This window comes from Panulirus ornatus, chromosome 6 (genome assembly GCF_036320965.1).
Source record: "Panulirus ornatus isolate Po-2019 chromosome 6, ASM3632096v1, whole genome shotgun sequence".
NCBI lineage: Eukaryota > Metazoa > Arthropoda > Malacostraca > Decapoda > Palinuridae > Panulirus > Panulirus ornatus.
The window spans coordinates 37,487,182-37,504,767 of NC_092229.1; the positions used below are offsets into that span (position 1 = coordinate 37,487,182).

A 17,586-nucleotide genomic window follows, 5' to 3' on the forward strand; every position below is an offset into this window, starting at 1 on the left:
TACATCTAGAGGAAATATATAATCAAATACTTTATTACATTTGGAACTGCAAACTGCAAACACACATCTTAGTGTATTTGGAAACATTAAATGACAAACAGGAAAATAAGGAAAAGTTTTCAGTCACTAACTTCACTCTACATCAAGTGGAAGAATTCGCACATCACTTCCGTTGTAGAATTATACGATGATTTAGAAAAGGAAAATTCTGTAATGGAGTGTGCTTTAGGAAACCTAATAGACCCCGACACACATACAGAGGAAGAGTCCACTGTGGAAATGCACGTTGCGAGCAGAGGTTCAGTAAACTTAACAGGAGACAGAGACGCCGATTTATGTATAGAGGAAGAGGGAGAAAGTGGAAGCTAGGAAACGGTAAGCAAAGACATTATTAGAGAAACAAGCCGTGATACTGACTCACGTAGGGAAGGAGAGAAAGAAAGCAGAGATCAGGAACTTACTAGCAGAGATGTGATCGTAGAAAGGCTATGGCAGATATGGCAGGAATGGGGTATGTGGGGAGGAAGGGGGAACTGGAAGCTTGCAAACTCTCTAAGACCTGGCCACACACACGAAGAAGTGAACCTGGCCACACACACGAAGAAGGTGAGATACGATACAATAACAGATCTGAGGAATGGACAAAGTCTGTGGATGCTACGCGAAGGGAAGTTGCCTGTGCAGCAAAACTGGCATATCGTACTGAGGAAAAATGTCAGTCAAAACACCTAAGAAAATGTTTGAACTGGCTTAAGAAATGTAAATATCGGTATGGGAAGACTAGCTTAAGAAATGTAAATATCGGTATGGGAAGACTGGCTTAAGAAAGGTGAATATCAGTATGGGAAGATTAGCTTAAGAAAGGTAAATATCGGTATGGGAAGACTGGCTTAAGAAAGGTAAATATCGGTATGGGAAGACTGGCTTAAGAAAGATGAATATCGGTATGGGAAGACTGGCTTAAGAAAGGTAAATATCGGTATGGGAAGACTGGCTTAAGAAAGGTAAATATCGGTATGGGAAGACTGGCTTAAGAAAGATGAATATCGGTATGGGAAGACTGGCTTAAGAAAGATGAATATCGGTATGGGGAGAAATGTCATCTTTGCCATCTATATTTATGCAAACGGTCGCAGGAGTCGAGGCGCCGTGTGAACGAAGACTGTGGGAACCACGATGAGACATCACTGGAACTCATCACAAAACATCTTTTTTCAGTCAGAGAGACAGGAGCAGACAGAGGCAGGGAAGAACTGCCGGAGGAATGTATGACATTGATTTCCTTCTTCAGAATGGCAAGGAAACTGAAAGCAGTCTGCCAAGTTCAGCAGAACAGAGGACATTTACCTCCCAAAACACAGTGACAAGCCTCATAACTTTCTTCATATATGACAACCTACAGAGACTTGAATCACACAGAACAAATAAGATCCTATTCATAAGTGGCTTGCTACACGAATCAAATATAATATTAGCGGTCTTCAACGAAATACACACCACAGAACATACGACTACTGAGGTGTGGATACTGAGGTGTGGATAGTGAGGTGTGGATACTGAGGTGTAGGCATGTAACAGGACTAGAGGAAGGTGTGCAGGAGTTGGTCTGTATATAGGAAATACTCTTATAACAAATTAACTTCTGAACTCCTCGTTGTCAAGGTTGAAAACCCAACCCTGTTTATTGCATTAATCTACAGGCCACCAAAAGCAAAGTCACAAGAATTTATGAAATAAATATGAAATACAGAAACTCAAATGTGCACCTGTGCTTGCTCGTACCCTCCCTTTCTGTTCTGGAAGAATGCGTTGGTACATCCCATCCTAAAGATGGATGACCGTTTTAATCCCTTTAGCTATCGTCCTGTTGCTTTGACATCTGCCATTCTTAGTCTTTGAATCCAAAGTGGTCATGTCTTTTATACATTAATCCTCTTCCTCAAATTGACACTTAATAGATCAGCCAGGATATGTATGCCTGAGGGCTGTGCCTTCCAACACCTTGGTCGATTAATGACCAAATCTAACACCCTGGGCAGATCCCCGTCTGTGGGGGTCAAGACCCCCGAAAACTTGATAACTTGCCAGGTACACAAGCGCTTGATAACTTGCCAGGCACACAAGCGCTTGATAACTTGCCAGGTACACAAGCGCTTGATAACTTGCCAGGTACACAAGCGCTTGATAACTTGCCAGGCACACAAGCGCTTGATAACTTGCCAGGCACACAAGCGCTTGATAACTTGCCAGGCACACAAGCGCTTGATAACTTGCCAGACACACAAGCGCTTGATAACTTGCCAGGCACACAAGCGCTTGATAACTTGCCAGACACACAAGCGCTTGATAACCTGCCAGGAACACAAGCGCTTGATAACTTGCCAGGAACACAAGCGCTTGATAACTTGCCAGACATACAAGCGCTTGATAACTTGCCAGGCACACAAGCGCTTGATAACTTGCCAGACACACAAGCGCTTGATAACTTGCCAGGCACACAAGCGCTTGATAACTTGCCAGGCACACAAGTGCTTGATAACTTGCCAGACACACAAGCGCTTGATAACTTGCCAGGCACACAAGCGCTTGATAACTTGCCAGACACACAAGCGCTTGATAACTTGCCAGGAACACAAGCGCTTGATAACTTGCCAGGAACACAAGCGCTTGATAACTTGCCAGACATACAAGCGCTTGATAACTTGCCAGGCACACAAGCGCTTGATAACTTGCCAGGCACACAAGCGCTTGATAACTTGCCAGGCACACAAGCGCTTGATAACTTGCCAGGCACACAAGCGCTTGATAACTTGCCAGGCACACAAGCGCTTGATAACTTGCCAGACACACAAGCGCTTGATAACTTGCCAGGCACACAAGCGCTTGAAAACTTGCCAGACACACAAGCGCTTGATAACTTGCCAGGCACACAAGCGCTTGATAACTTGCCAGGAACACAAGCGCTTGATAACTTGCCAGGCACACAAGCGCTTGATAACTTGCCAGGCACACAAGCGCTTGATAACTTGCCAGGCACACAAGCGCTTGATAACTTGCCAGGCACACAAGCGCTTGATAACTTGCCAGGCACACAAGCGCTTGATAACTTGCCAGACACACAAGCGCTTGATAACCTGCCAGGCACACAAGCGCTTGATAACTTGCCAGACACACAAGCGCTTGATAACTTGCCAGGCACACTAGCGCTTGATAACTTGCCAGGCACACAAGCGCTTGATAACTTGCCAGGCACACAAGCGCTTGATAACTTGCCAGGCACACAAGCGCTTGATAACTTGCCAGGCACACAAGCGCTTGATAACTTGCCAGGCACATCAAGCGTTTGATAACTTGCCAGGCACACAAACGCTTGATAACTTGCCAGGCACACAAGCGCTTGATAACTTGCCAGGCACACAAGCGCTTGATAACTTGCCAGGCACACAAGCGCTTGATAACTTGCCAGGCACACAAGCGCTTGATAACTTGCCAGGCACACAAGCGCTTGATAACTTGCCAGGCACACAAGCGTTTGATAACTTGCCAGGCACACAAACGCTTGATAACTTGCCAGGCACACAAGCGCTTGATAACTTGCCAGGCACACAAGCGCTTGATAACTTGCCAGACACACAAGCGCTTGATAACTTGCCAGACACACAAGCGCTTGATAACTTGCCAGACACACAAGCGCTTGATAACTTGCCAGGCACACAAGCGCTTGATAACTTGCCAGGCACACAAGCGCTTGATAACTTGCCAGGCACACAAGCGCTTGATAACTTGCCAGGCACACAAGCGCTTGATAACTTGCCAGGCACACAAGCGCTTGATAACTTGCCAGACACACAAGCGCTTGATAACTTGCCAGGCACACAAGCGCTTGATAACTTGCCAGACATACAAGCGCTTGATAACTTGCCAGGCACACAAGCGCTTGATAACTTGCCAGGCACACAAACGCTTGATAACTTGCCAGACACACAAGCGCTTGATAACTTGCCAGGCACACAAGCGTTGTGTTGTATACAAGATAGTGACATGAAGTATGAGTCAGGCTGATGTAGCAAACATGAGTTATAAGCAACGTTAAACCTGGACTGGAAGTTGGTGGCCAAGCAAGTGTTTCCCAGCACTACAGCAGGGCGCCCTGGCCTGGCCCACCGGTGACCCACCTGCTAGACATCATCGTGCTCCTGTAGTAGAGGCTGGGTGGCGTGGGAGTCGTGGTTACCCTCGCAGGAGTGTGGGCAGGCGTGTAGGTCCAGCGCGCACGATCCTCCGCCCGAGCCTGAGGGCGGGGTCATGGGTGTCAACGGCGACATGGGCGTGGCCGGTGTGGGCGGCGTCACTGGAAAGAACGAAACATTAAGAATAAGTTTATTGTTCAAGATAACTTATGAGAAATTGATCCAGATTATATGTATAATTAATGATCAAGTTTGGTAAATTATGAGATATTGATCCAAGTTATATGTATAATTAATGATCAAGTTTGGTAAATTATGAGATATTGATCCAAGTTATATGTATAATTAATGATCAAGTTTGGTAAATTATGAGATATTGATCCAAGTTATATGTATAATTAATGATCAAGTTTGGTAAATTATGAGATATTGATCCAGATTATATGTATAATTAATGATCAGGTTTGGTAAGTTATGAGAAATTGATCCAAGTTATATGTATAATTAATGATCAAGTTTGGTAAATTATGAGATATTGATCCAGATTATATGTATAATTAGTGATCAGGTTTGGTAAGTTATGAGAAATTGATCCAAGTTATATGTATAATTAATGATCAAGTTTGGTAAGTTATGAGATATTGATCCAGATTATATGTATAATTAATGATCAGGTTTGGTAAGTTATGAGAAATTGATCCAAGTTATATGTATAATTAATGATCAAGTTTGGAAAGTTATGAGATATTGATCCAGATTATATGTATGATTAATGATCAAGTTTGGTAAATTATGAGATATTGATCCAGATTATATGTATAATTAATGATCAGGTTTGGTAAGTTATGAGAAATTGATCCAGATTATATGTATAATTAATGATCAAGTTTGGTAAGTTATGAGAAATTGATCCAGATTATATGTATAATCAATGATCAAGTTTGGAAAGTTATGAGATATTGATCCAAGTTTTTTTTTTTTTTTTTACTTTGTCGCTGTCTCCCGCGTTTGCGAGGTAGCGCAAGGAAACAGACGAAAGAAATGGCCCAACCCCCCCCATACACATGTACATACACACGTCCACACACGCAAATATACATACCTACACAGCTTTCCATGGTTTACCCCGGACGCTTCACATGCCTTGATTCAATCCACTGACAGCACGTCAACCCCTGTACACCACATCGCTCCAATTCACTCTATTCCTTGCCCTCCTTTCACCCTCCTGCATGTTCAGGCCCCGATCACACAAAATCCTTTTCACTCCATCTTTCCACCTCCAATTTGGTCTCCCTCTTCTCCTCGTTCCCTCCACCTCCGACACATATATCCTCTTGGTCAATCTTTCCTCACTCATTCTCTCCATGTGCCCAAACCACTTCAAAACACCCTCTTCTGCTCCCTCAACCACGCTCTTTTTATTTCCACACATCTCTCTTACCCTTACGTTACTTACTCGATCAAACCACCTCACACCACACATTGTCCTCAAACATCTCATTTCCAGCACATCCATCCTCCTGCGCACAACTCTATCCATAGCCCACGCCTCGCAACCATACAACATTGTTGGAACCACTATTCCTTCAAACATACCCATTTTTGCTTTCCGGGATAATGTTCTCGACTTCCACACATTTTTCAAGGCTCCCAAAATTTTCGCCCCCTCCCCCACCCTATGATCCACTTCCGCTTCCATGGTTCCATCCGCTGACAGATCCACTCCCAGATATCTAAAACACTTCACTTCCTCCAGTTTTTCTCCAAGTTATATGTATAATTAATGATCAAGTTTGAAAAGTTATGAGATACTGATCCAGATTATATGTATAATTAGTGATCAGGTTTGGTAAGCTATGAGATATTGATCTAGATTATATGTATAATTAGTGATTAGGTTTGGTAAGTTATGAGATATTGATCCAGATTATATGTATAATTAGTGATCAGGTTTGGTAAGTTATGAGAAATTGATCCAAGTTATATGTATAATTAATGATCAAGTTTGAAAAGTTATGAGATATTGATCCAGATTATATGTATAATTAATGATCAAGTTTGGTAAATTATGAGATATTGACCCAGATTATATGTATAGTTAGTGATCAGGTTTGGTAAGTTATGAGAAACTGATCCAGATTATATGTATAATTAATGATCAAGTTTGGTAAATTATGAGATATTGATCTAGATTATATGTATGATTAGTGATCAGGTTTGGTAAGTTATGAGAAATTGATCCAGATTATATGTATAATTAATGATCAAGTTTGGTAAGTTATGAGAAATTGATCCAGATTATATGTATAATTGATGATCAAGTTTGGTAAATTATGAGATATTGATCCAGATTATATGTATAATTAGTGATCAGGTTTGGTAAGTTATGAGAAATTGATCCAGATTATATGTATAATTAATGATCAAGTTTGGTAAATTATGAGATATTGATCCAGATTATATGTATAATTAATGATCAAGTTTGGTAAATTATGAGATATTGATCCAGATTATATGTAAGATTAGTGATCAGGTTTGGTAAGTTATGAGATATTGATCCAGATTATATGTATAATTAATGATCAAGTTTGGTAAATTATGAGATATTGATCCAGATTATATGTATAATCAGTGATCAGGTTTGGTAAGTTATGAGAAATTGATCCAGATTATATGTATAATTAATGATCAAGTTTGGTAAATTATGAGATATTGATCCAGATTATATGTATAATTAATGATCAAGTTTGGTAAATTATGAGATATTGATCCAGATTATATGTATAATTAGTGATCAGGTTTGGTAAGTTATGAGAAATTGATCCAGATTATATGTATAATTAGTGATCAGGTTTGGTAAGTTATGAGATATTGATCCAGATTATATGTATAATTAGTGATCAGGTTTGGTAAGTTATGAGAAATTGATACAGATTATATGTATAATTAGTGATCAGGTTTGGTAAGTTATGAGATATTGATCCAGATTATATGTATAATTAGTGATCAGGTTTGGTAAGTTATGAGATATTGATCCAAGTTATATGTATAATTAGTGATCAGGTTTGGTAAGTTATGAGATATTGATCCAAGTTATATGTATAATTAATGATCAAGTTTGGAAAGTTATGAGATATTGATCCAGATTATATGTATAATTAGTGATCAGGTTTGGTAAGTTATGAGATATTGATCCAGATATATGTATAATTAGTGATCAAGTTTGGTAAGTTATGAGATAGTGATCCAGATTATATGTATAATTAGTGATCAGGTTTGGTAAGTTATGAGATATTGATCCAGATTATATGTATAATTAGTGATCAAGTTTGGTAAGAGCCTTAATAACAGGAAGATGTTTGGGGGCTACGGTAGGCGAGCGATGACGTCATGGGTTTGACAACGAACTTTTTTCCTTGTATCATTATGTTTATGTTTATCATGTCGGGTTGGTGACCTGGTGTGTAACTGTGCTGTGTAGCGGTTATCAGCTTTGCTGTGTAGCGGTTATCAGCGGTGCTGTGTAGCGGTTATCAGCTGTGCTGTGTAGCGGTCATCAGCTGTGCTGTGTAGCGGTTATCAGGTGTGCTGTGTAGCGGGTATCAGCTGTGCTGTGTAGCGGTTATCAGCTTTGCTGTGTAGCGGTTATCAGCTGTGCTATGTAGCGGTTATCAGCTGTGCTGTGTAGCGGTTATCAGCGGTGCTGTGTAGCGGTTATCAGCTGTGCTGTGTAGCGGTTATCAGCTGTGCTGTGTAGCGGTTATCAGCGGTGCTGTGTAGCGGTTATCAGCGGTGCTGTGTAGCGGTTATCAGCGGTGCTGTGTAGCGGTTATCAGCGGTGCTGTGTGGCGGTTATCAGCGGTGCTGTGTGGCGGTTATCAGCGGTGCTGTGTGGCGGTTATCAGCTGTGCTATGTAGCGGTTATCAGCGGTGCTGTGTAGCGGTTATCAGCGGTGCTGTGTAGCGGTTATCAGCGGTGCTGTGTGGCGGTTATCAGCGGTGCTGTGTGGCGGTTATCAGCGGTGCTGTGTGGCGGTTATCAGCTGTGCTATGTAGCGGTTATCAGCGGTGCTTTGTAGCGGTTATCAGCGGTGCTGTGTAGCGGTTATCAGCGGTGCTGTGTAGCGGTTATCAGCTGTGCTGTGTAGCGGTTATCAGCGGTGCTGTGTGGCGGTTATCAGGTGTGCTATGTAGCGGTTATCAGCGGTGCTGTGTAGCGGTTATCAGCGGTGCTGTGTGGCGGTTATCAGGTGTGCTATGTAGCGGTTATCAGCTGTGCTGTGTAGCGGTTATCAGCGGTGCTGTGTAGCGGTTATCAGCGGTGCTTTGTAGCGGTTATCAGCGGTGCTGTGTGGCGGTTATCAGCGGTGCTGTGTGGCGGTTATCAGCTGTGCTGTGTAGCGGTTATCAGCGGTGCTGTGTGGCGGTTATCAGTAGACGTACAAAGTGTTACCCAAGTTGGGTTGGTGTAGCATAGCGAGGACCATGTGTGAGCGATGGGCAAGACGACGGCCTAACCTGAGTGGAGGAAGACCACCAGTAATCATAGTTCTTTATGATAAACCTGTGCTAATGGATGGCTGCTCACACTAACGACGGAAACACAACAAAACTCTTCATGTGACGATATACACTGGTAATGTGATCATATGTAAACAATGTGATCATATGTAAACAATGTGATCATATGTAAACAATGTGATCATATGTAGACAATGTGATGATATGTAGACATTGTGATCTTATGTAGACTTTGTATCATATGTAAACAATGTGATCATATGTAAACAATGTGATCATATGCAGACAATGTGATTATATGTAGACAATGTGATCATATGTAGACACTATGATCATGTGTAAGCAATGTGATCGTACGTAGACAATGTGATCAAATGTAGACAATGTGATCATATGTAGACACTGTGATCATATGTAGACACCGTGATCATTTGTAGACAATGTGATCATATGTAGACATTGTGATCATATGTAGACAATGTGATGATATGTAGACATTGTGATCATATGTAGACACTGTGATCATATGTAGACAATGTGATCATATGTAGACAAAGTGATCATATGTAAACAATGTGATCATATGTAGGCAACGTGATCATATGCAGACACTGTGATCATATGTAGACAATGTGATCATATGTAGACAATGTGATCATATGTAGACACTGTGATCATATGTAGACATTGTGATCATATGTAGATATTGTGATCATATGTAGACACTGTGTTCATATGTAGACACTGTGATCATATGTAGACAATGTGATCATATGTAGACATTGTGATCATATGTAGGGACTGTGATCATATGTAGGCAACGTGATCATATGTAGACACTGTGATCATATGTAGACAATGTGATCATTTGTAGACAATGTGATCATATGTAGACATTGTGATCATATGTAGACAATGTGATCATATGTAGACATTGTGATCATATGTAGACACTGTGATCATATGTAGACAATGTGATCATATGTAGACAAAGTGATCATATGTAAACAATGTGATCATATGTAGGCAATGTGATCATATGCAGACACTGTGATCATATGTAGACAATGTGATCATATGTAGACAATGTGATCATATGTAGACACTGTGATCATATGTAGACACTGTGATCATATGTAGACATTGTGATCATATGTAGACACTGTGTTCATATGTAGACACTGTGATCATATGTAGACAATGTGATCATATGTAGACACTGTGATCATATGTAGACAATGTGATCACATGTAGACATTGTAATCATATGTAGACATTGTGATCATATGTAGACAATGTGATCATATGTAGACATTGTGATCATATGTAGACAATGTGATCATATGTAGACATTGTGATCATATGTAGACACTGTGATCATATGTAGACAATGTGATCATATGTAGACACTGTGATCATATGTAGACATTGTGATCATATGCAGACACTGTGATCATTTGTAGACAATGTGATCATATGTAGATATTGTGATCATATGAAGACAGCTGTGATCATATGTAGACAATGTGATCATATGTAGACACTGTGATCAAATGTAGACATTGTGATCATATGTAGACATTGTGATCATATGTAGACATTGTGATCAGATGTAGACATTGTGATCATATGTAGACACTGTGATCATATGTAGACAATGTGATCATATGTAGACATTGTGATCATATGTAGACACTGTGATCATATGTAGACATTGTGATCATGTGTAGACAATGTGATCATATGTAGACACTATGATCATATGCAGACATTGTGATCATATGTAGACAGTGATCATATGTAGACAATGTGATCATATGTAGACATTGTGATCATATGTAGACAATGTGATCATATATAGACACTATGATCATATGCAGACATTGTGATCATATGTAGACAATGTGATCATATGTAGACACTGTGATCATATGTAGACATTGTGATCATATGTAGACAATGTGATCATATGTAGTCACTATGATCATATGTAGACAATGTGATCATATGTAGACACTGTGATCATATGCAGACAATGTGATCATATGTAGACATTGTGATCAAGTGTAGACATTGTGATCATATATGTAGACGTTGTATCATATGTAGACATTGTGATCATATGTAGACATTGCATCATGTGTAGACATTGTGATCATATGTAGACAATGTGATCATATGTAGACAATGTGATCATATGTAGACATTGTGATCATATGTAGACACTGTATCATATGTAGACACTGTGATCATATGAAGATATTGTATCATGTGTAGACATTGTGATCATATGTAGACAATGTCATTATATGTAGACAATGTGATCATATGTAGACACTATGATCATGTGTAAGCAATGTGATCATACGTAGACAATGTGGTCAAATGTAGACAATGTGATCATATGTAGACACTGTGATCGTATGTTGACAGTGTGATCATATGTAGACACTGTGATCATATGTAGACAATGTGATCATATGTATACACTGTGATCATTTGTAGACAATGTGATCATATGTAGACAATGTGATCATATGTAGACAGTGTGATCATATGTAGACAATGTGATCATATGTAGACACTATGATCACGTGCAGACAATGTGATCATATGTAGACAGTGTGATGAAATGTAGACAGTGTGATCATATGTAGACACTGTGATCGTAGAGAAGGGTTTAGTCTCTTTAATGTGACGTAATATCAGGTAAAATCACCTGAATGTTTCAGCGGGTGGCTGGCGTTACTTGGATATTCTAGTAAGACGATTCAGCCATTAATTGTCCCGTTACTCTAGCCTTACGTAACGTTACTACAGACTGACATGATCATAGAAACATGAACTTCCTGCGCACACCAGGCTGTGTCAACATGACCTTTACCACGTAACATAATCAACACAAGAAACATGATCCATGTAACATGATTAACACAAGAAACATGATCCATGTAACATAATCAACACAAGAAACATGATCCATGTAACATAATCAACACAAGAAACATGATCCCTGTAACATGATTAACACAAGAAACATGATCCATGTAACATAATCAACACAAGAAACATGATCCATGTAACATGATTAACACAAGAAACATGATCCATGTAACATAATCAACACAAGAAACATGATCCATGTAACATGATTAACACAAGAAACATGATCCATGTAATATAATCAAGACAAGAAACATGATCCATGTAACATAATCAACACAAGAAACATGATCCATGTAACATGATTAACACAAGAAACATGATCCATGTAACATAATCAACACAAGAAACATGATCCATGTAACATAATCAACACAAGAAACATGATCCCTGTAACATGATTAACACAAGAAACATGATGCATGTAACATAATCAACACAAGAAACATGATCCATGTAACATGATTAACACAAGAAACATGATCCATGTAACATAATCAAGACAAGAAACATGATCCTTGGAACATAATTAACACAAGAAACATGATCCCTGTAACATGATTAACACAAGAAACATGATGCATGTAACATAATCAACACAAGAGACATGATCTATGTAACATAATAAACACAAGAAACATGATCCATGTAACATAATCAACACAAGAAACATGATCCATGTAACGTAATCAACACAAGAAACATGATCCATGTAACATAATCAACACAAGAAACATGATCTATGTAACGTAATCAACGCAAGAAACATGATCCATGTAACACAATCAACACAAGAAACATGATCCATGTAACATAATCAACACAAAAAACACGATCCATGTAACATAATCAACATAAAAACCACGATCCATGTAACATAATCAACACAAGAGCATGATCTATGTAACATAATCAACACAAAAACATGATCCATGTAACATAATCAACACAAGAGCATGATCCAGGTAACACAATCAACACAAGAAACATGATCCACGTAACATAATCAACACAAGAGCATGATCCATGTAACATAATCAACACAAGACCATGATCCATGTAACATAATCAACACAAGAAACATGGTCCATGTAACATAATCAACACAAGAGCATGATCCATGTAACATAATCAACACAAGAACATGATCCATGTAACATAATCAACACAAGAAACATGGTCCATGTAACATAATCAACACAAGAGCATGATCCATGTAACATAATCAACACAAGAACATGATCCATGTAACATAATCAACACAAGACCATGATCCATGTAACATAATCAACACAAGAACATGATCCATGTAACATAATCAACACAAGAGCATGATCCATGTAACATAATCAACACAAGAGCATGATCCATGTAACATAATCAACACAAGAGCATGATCCATGTAACATAATCAACACAAGGAACATGATCCATGTAACATAATCAACACAAGAGCATGATCCATATAACATAATCAACACAAGAGCATGATCCATGTAACATAATCAACACAAGGAACATGATCCATGTAACATAATCAACACAAGAGCATGATCCATATAACATAATCAACACAAGAGCATGATCCATGAAACATAATCAACACAAGAGCATGATTCATGTAACATAATCAACACAAGAGCATGATTCATGTAACATAATCAACACAAGAGCATGATCCATGTGACATAATCAACACAAGAGCATGATCCATGTAACATAATCAACACAAGAGCATGATCCATGTAACATAATCAACACAAGAGCATGATCGAGGCTATAGTGAGACAGATGGATGTGTATGCGGTATACAGAGACCAGCTGGACACCTACAGGAACACTCAAGCCCAACAGTTGGAGATGTAGTTGGAACTCAGAACATGTTATGGTGAAGCCTCAGTTTAGCTGTGCTTCGAGTTGTTTGTGGGCAACATCATTTCTTCAACTATAACAACAAGAAACTACAACAGTTGTGTCGACGTCTCCACCAACGAGGCAGCGCAAGGAAACAGACGAAAGAATGGCCGAACCCACCCACATACACATTAATACACATACACGTCCACACACGCAAATATACACACCCATACATCTCAACATATACATATATATATATATGTTGGATATTCTAATTATCCTGCATTATCAAGGTGCTACCTTGATAATGCAGGAAACGGCAATCAAATATATATATATATATATATATATATATATATATATATATATATATATATATATATATATATATATATATATATATATATATATATATATATATATATATTATTTCTTTTTTTATTATACTATGTCGCTGTCTCCCGCGTTTGCGAGGTAGCGCAAGGAAACAGACGAAAGAAATGGCCCCCCCCCCCCATACACATGTATATACATACGTCCACACACGCAAATATACATACCTACACAGCTTTCCATGGTTTACCCCAGACGCTTCACATGCCCTGCTTCAATCCACTGACAGCACGTCAACCCCGGTATACCACATCGCTCCAATTCACTCTATTCCTTGCCCTCCTTTCACCCTCCTGCATGCTCAGGCCCCGATCACACAAAATCTTTTTCACTCCATCTTTCCACCTCCAATTTGGTCTCCCTCTTCTCCTTGTTCCCTCCACCTCCGACACATATATCCTCTTGGTCAATCTTTCCTCACTCATCCTCTCCATGTGCCCAAACCACTTCAAAACACCCTCTTCTGCTCTCTCAACCACGCTCTTTTTATTTCCACACATCTCTCTTACCCTTACGTTACTCACTCGATCAAACCACCTCACACCACACATTGTCCTCAAACATCTCATTTCCAGCACATCCATCCTCCTGCGCACAACTCTATCCATAGCCCACGCCTCGCAACCATACAACATTGTTGGAACCACTATTCCTTCAAACATACCCATTTTTGCTTTCCGAGATAATGTTCTCGACTTCCACACATTCTTCAAGGCCCCCAGGATTTTCGCCCAATCCCCCACCCTATGATCCACTTCCGCTTCCATGGTTCCATCCGCTGCCAGATCCACTCCCAGATATCTAAAACACTTCACTTCCTCCAGTTTTTCTCCATTCAAACTCACCTCCCAATTGACTTGACCCTCAACCCTACTGTACCTAATAACCTTGCTCTTATTCACATTTACTCTTAACTTTCTTCTTCCACACACTTTTCCAAACTCAGTCACCAGCTTCTGCAGTTTCTCACATGAATCAGCCACCAGCGCTGTATCATCAGCGAACAACAACTGACTCACTTCCCAAGCTCTCTCATCCCCAACAGACTTCATACTTGCCCCTCTTTCCAAAACTCTTGCATTTACCTCCCTAACAACCCCATCCATAAACAAATTAAACAACCATGGAGACATCACACACCCCTGCCGCAAACCTACATTCACTGAGAACCAATCACTTTCCTCTCTTCCTACACGTACACATGCCTTACATCCTCGATAAAAACTTTTCACTGCTTCTAACAACTTTCCTCCCACACCATATATTCTTAATACCTTCCACAGAGCATCTCTATCAACTCTATCATATGCCTTCTCCAGATCCATAAATGCTACATACAAATCCATTTGCTTTCCTAAGTATTTCTCACATACATTCTTCAAAGCAAACACCTGATCCACACATCCTCTACCACTTCTGAAACCACACTGCTCTTCCCCAATCTGATGCTCTGTACATGCCTTCACCCTCTCAATCAATACCCTCCCATATAATTTACCAGGAATACTCAACAAACTTATACCTCTGTAATTTGAGCACCCACTCTTATCCCCTTTGCCTTTGTACAATGGCACTATGCACGCATTCCGCCAATCCTCAGGCACCTCACCATGAGTCATACATACATTAAATAACCTTACCAACCAGTCAACAATACAGTCACCCCCTTTTTTAATAAATTCCACTGCAATACCATCCAAACCTGCTGCCTTGCCGGCTTTCATCTTCCGCAAAGCTTTCACTACCTCTTCTCTGTTTACCAAATCATTTTCCCTAACCCTCTCACTTTGCACACCACCTCGACCAAAACACCCTATATCTGCCACTCTATCATCAAACACATTCAACAAACCTTCAAAATACTCACTCCATCTCCTTCTCACATCACCACTACTTGTTATCACCTCCCCACTTGCGCCCTTCACCGAAGTTCCCATTTGCTCCCTTGTCTTACGCACTTTATTTACCTCCTTCCAGAACATCTTTTTATTCTCCCTAAAATTTAATATATATATATATATATATATATATATATATATATATATATATATATATATATATATATATATATATATATATATATATATATATATATATATATATATATATATATATATATATATATATATATATATATATATATATATATATATATATATATATATATATTTGATTGCCGTTTCCTGCATTATCAAGGTAGCACCATGAAACAGATGAATAAAGGAACATTTGCTCATATACACATGTATAGACACATATTTAGACATATATATACATGTACACATGCATTCACACTTGTTTGCCACCATCCATACCCGATGCCACCCTGACCTACAGGAAATAGCACAAATGAATGAGAAAAAGAAAATGTATCCTCTTCTCCCCCTGACCTGATTGCTGCCCCCTGCATCTGAGGGAGTGCCAAGAAACAGACAAAGAAAGGCTACATCCACTCGTATACATAAATCATTTTTCTTAGATGGAAAATTCCTCATTTGACTCCGTACTCTGTTCGTTCATTTGCAAAGTAATAAAAGAAGGTAGGATTTCCTACCACCCATTCCCACCCCTCTGAGATGCCTTTTACGACAAGCAGGGAATACGTGAGCAGTATTCTTTCTCTCCTATCCCCAAGTATAATACACACACAAATATATTTCATGAGTGTGAGTGGATGTGGCTTCTTTTGTATGTTTCCTGGCACTACCTTTGCTGATGTAGGGGTGATGCCGGGAATGGATGAAGGCAAGCAAGTATAAATATGTATTCATTATTTATTTATTTCATTCCTTTAAAAATACCCATTTCTGCTCTACGAGATAAAGTTCTCGCCTTCCACACATTCTTCAACGCTCCCAGAACTTTCGCCCCCTCCCCACCCTATGATTCACTTCCGCTCCCATGGTTCCATCCGCTGCAAAGTCCACTCCCAGATATCTAAAACACTTCACTTCCTCCAGTTTTTCTCCATTCAAACTTACCTCCCAATCAACTTGTCCCTCAACCCTACTGTACCTTGCCCTTATTCACATTTACTCTCAACTTTCTTCACACTACCAAACTCAGTCACCAACCTCTGCAGTTTCTCACCTGAATCGGCCAGCAGCGCTATATCATCAGCGAACAACTGACTTACTTCCTAAGCCCTCTTATCCAGAACAGACTGCATACTTGCTCCTATCTCCAAAACTCTTGCATTCACCTCCCTAACCACCCACTCTATAAACAAATCAAACAACCATGGAGACATCACGCACCCCTGCCGGCAGCATACCGACATTCACTGAGAACCAATCACTTTCCTCTCTTCCTACTCGTACACATGCCTTACATCCTGGGTAAAGACTTTTCACTGGGTCTCGAAACTTACCTCCCACACCATATACTCTTAACACCTTCCACAAAGCATCTCTATCAACTCTATCATATGCCTTCTCCTGATACTTTTTCTAAGTATTTCTCACATACATTCTTCAAAGCAAACACCTGATCCACACATCCTCTACCACTTCAGAAACCACACTGCTCTTCCCCAATCTAATGCTCTGCACATGCCTTTACCCTCTCAGTCAATACCCTCCAATATAATCTCCCAGGAATACTCAATTGACTTATGCCTCTGTAGTTTGAACATTCACCTTTATCCGCTTTCACTTTGTACAATGGCACTATGCATGCA

The 17,586-nt window shown here is 39.7% G+C and overlaps 1 protein-coding gene across 3 annotated transcripts in view; it reads right to left on the minus strand.

Annotated features, from left to right (window-relative positions):
* Positions 1 to 4,178: 4,178 nt before the first annotated feature.
* LOC139749158 (ATP-sensitive inward rectifier potassium channel 12-like) overlaps positions 4,179 to 17,586 on the minus strand; it is a 568,779-nt gene continuing 555,371 nt past the window's right edge. For all 3 annotated transcript variants that reach the window (XM_071662809.1, XM_071662810.1, XM_071662808.1), the window contains one exon: positions 4,179 to 4,351. In XM_071662809.1, the coding sequence (XP_071518910.1) occupies positions 4,179 to 4,351 (173 nt within the window). The remainder of the gene's footprint in view (positions 4,352 to 17,586) is intronic.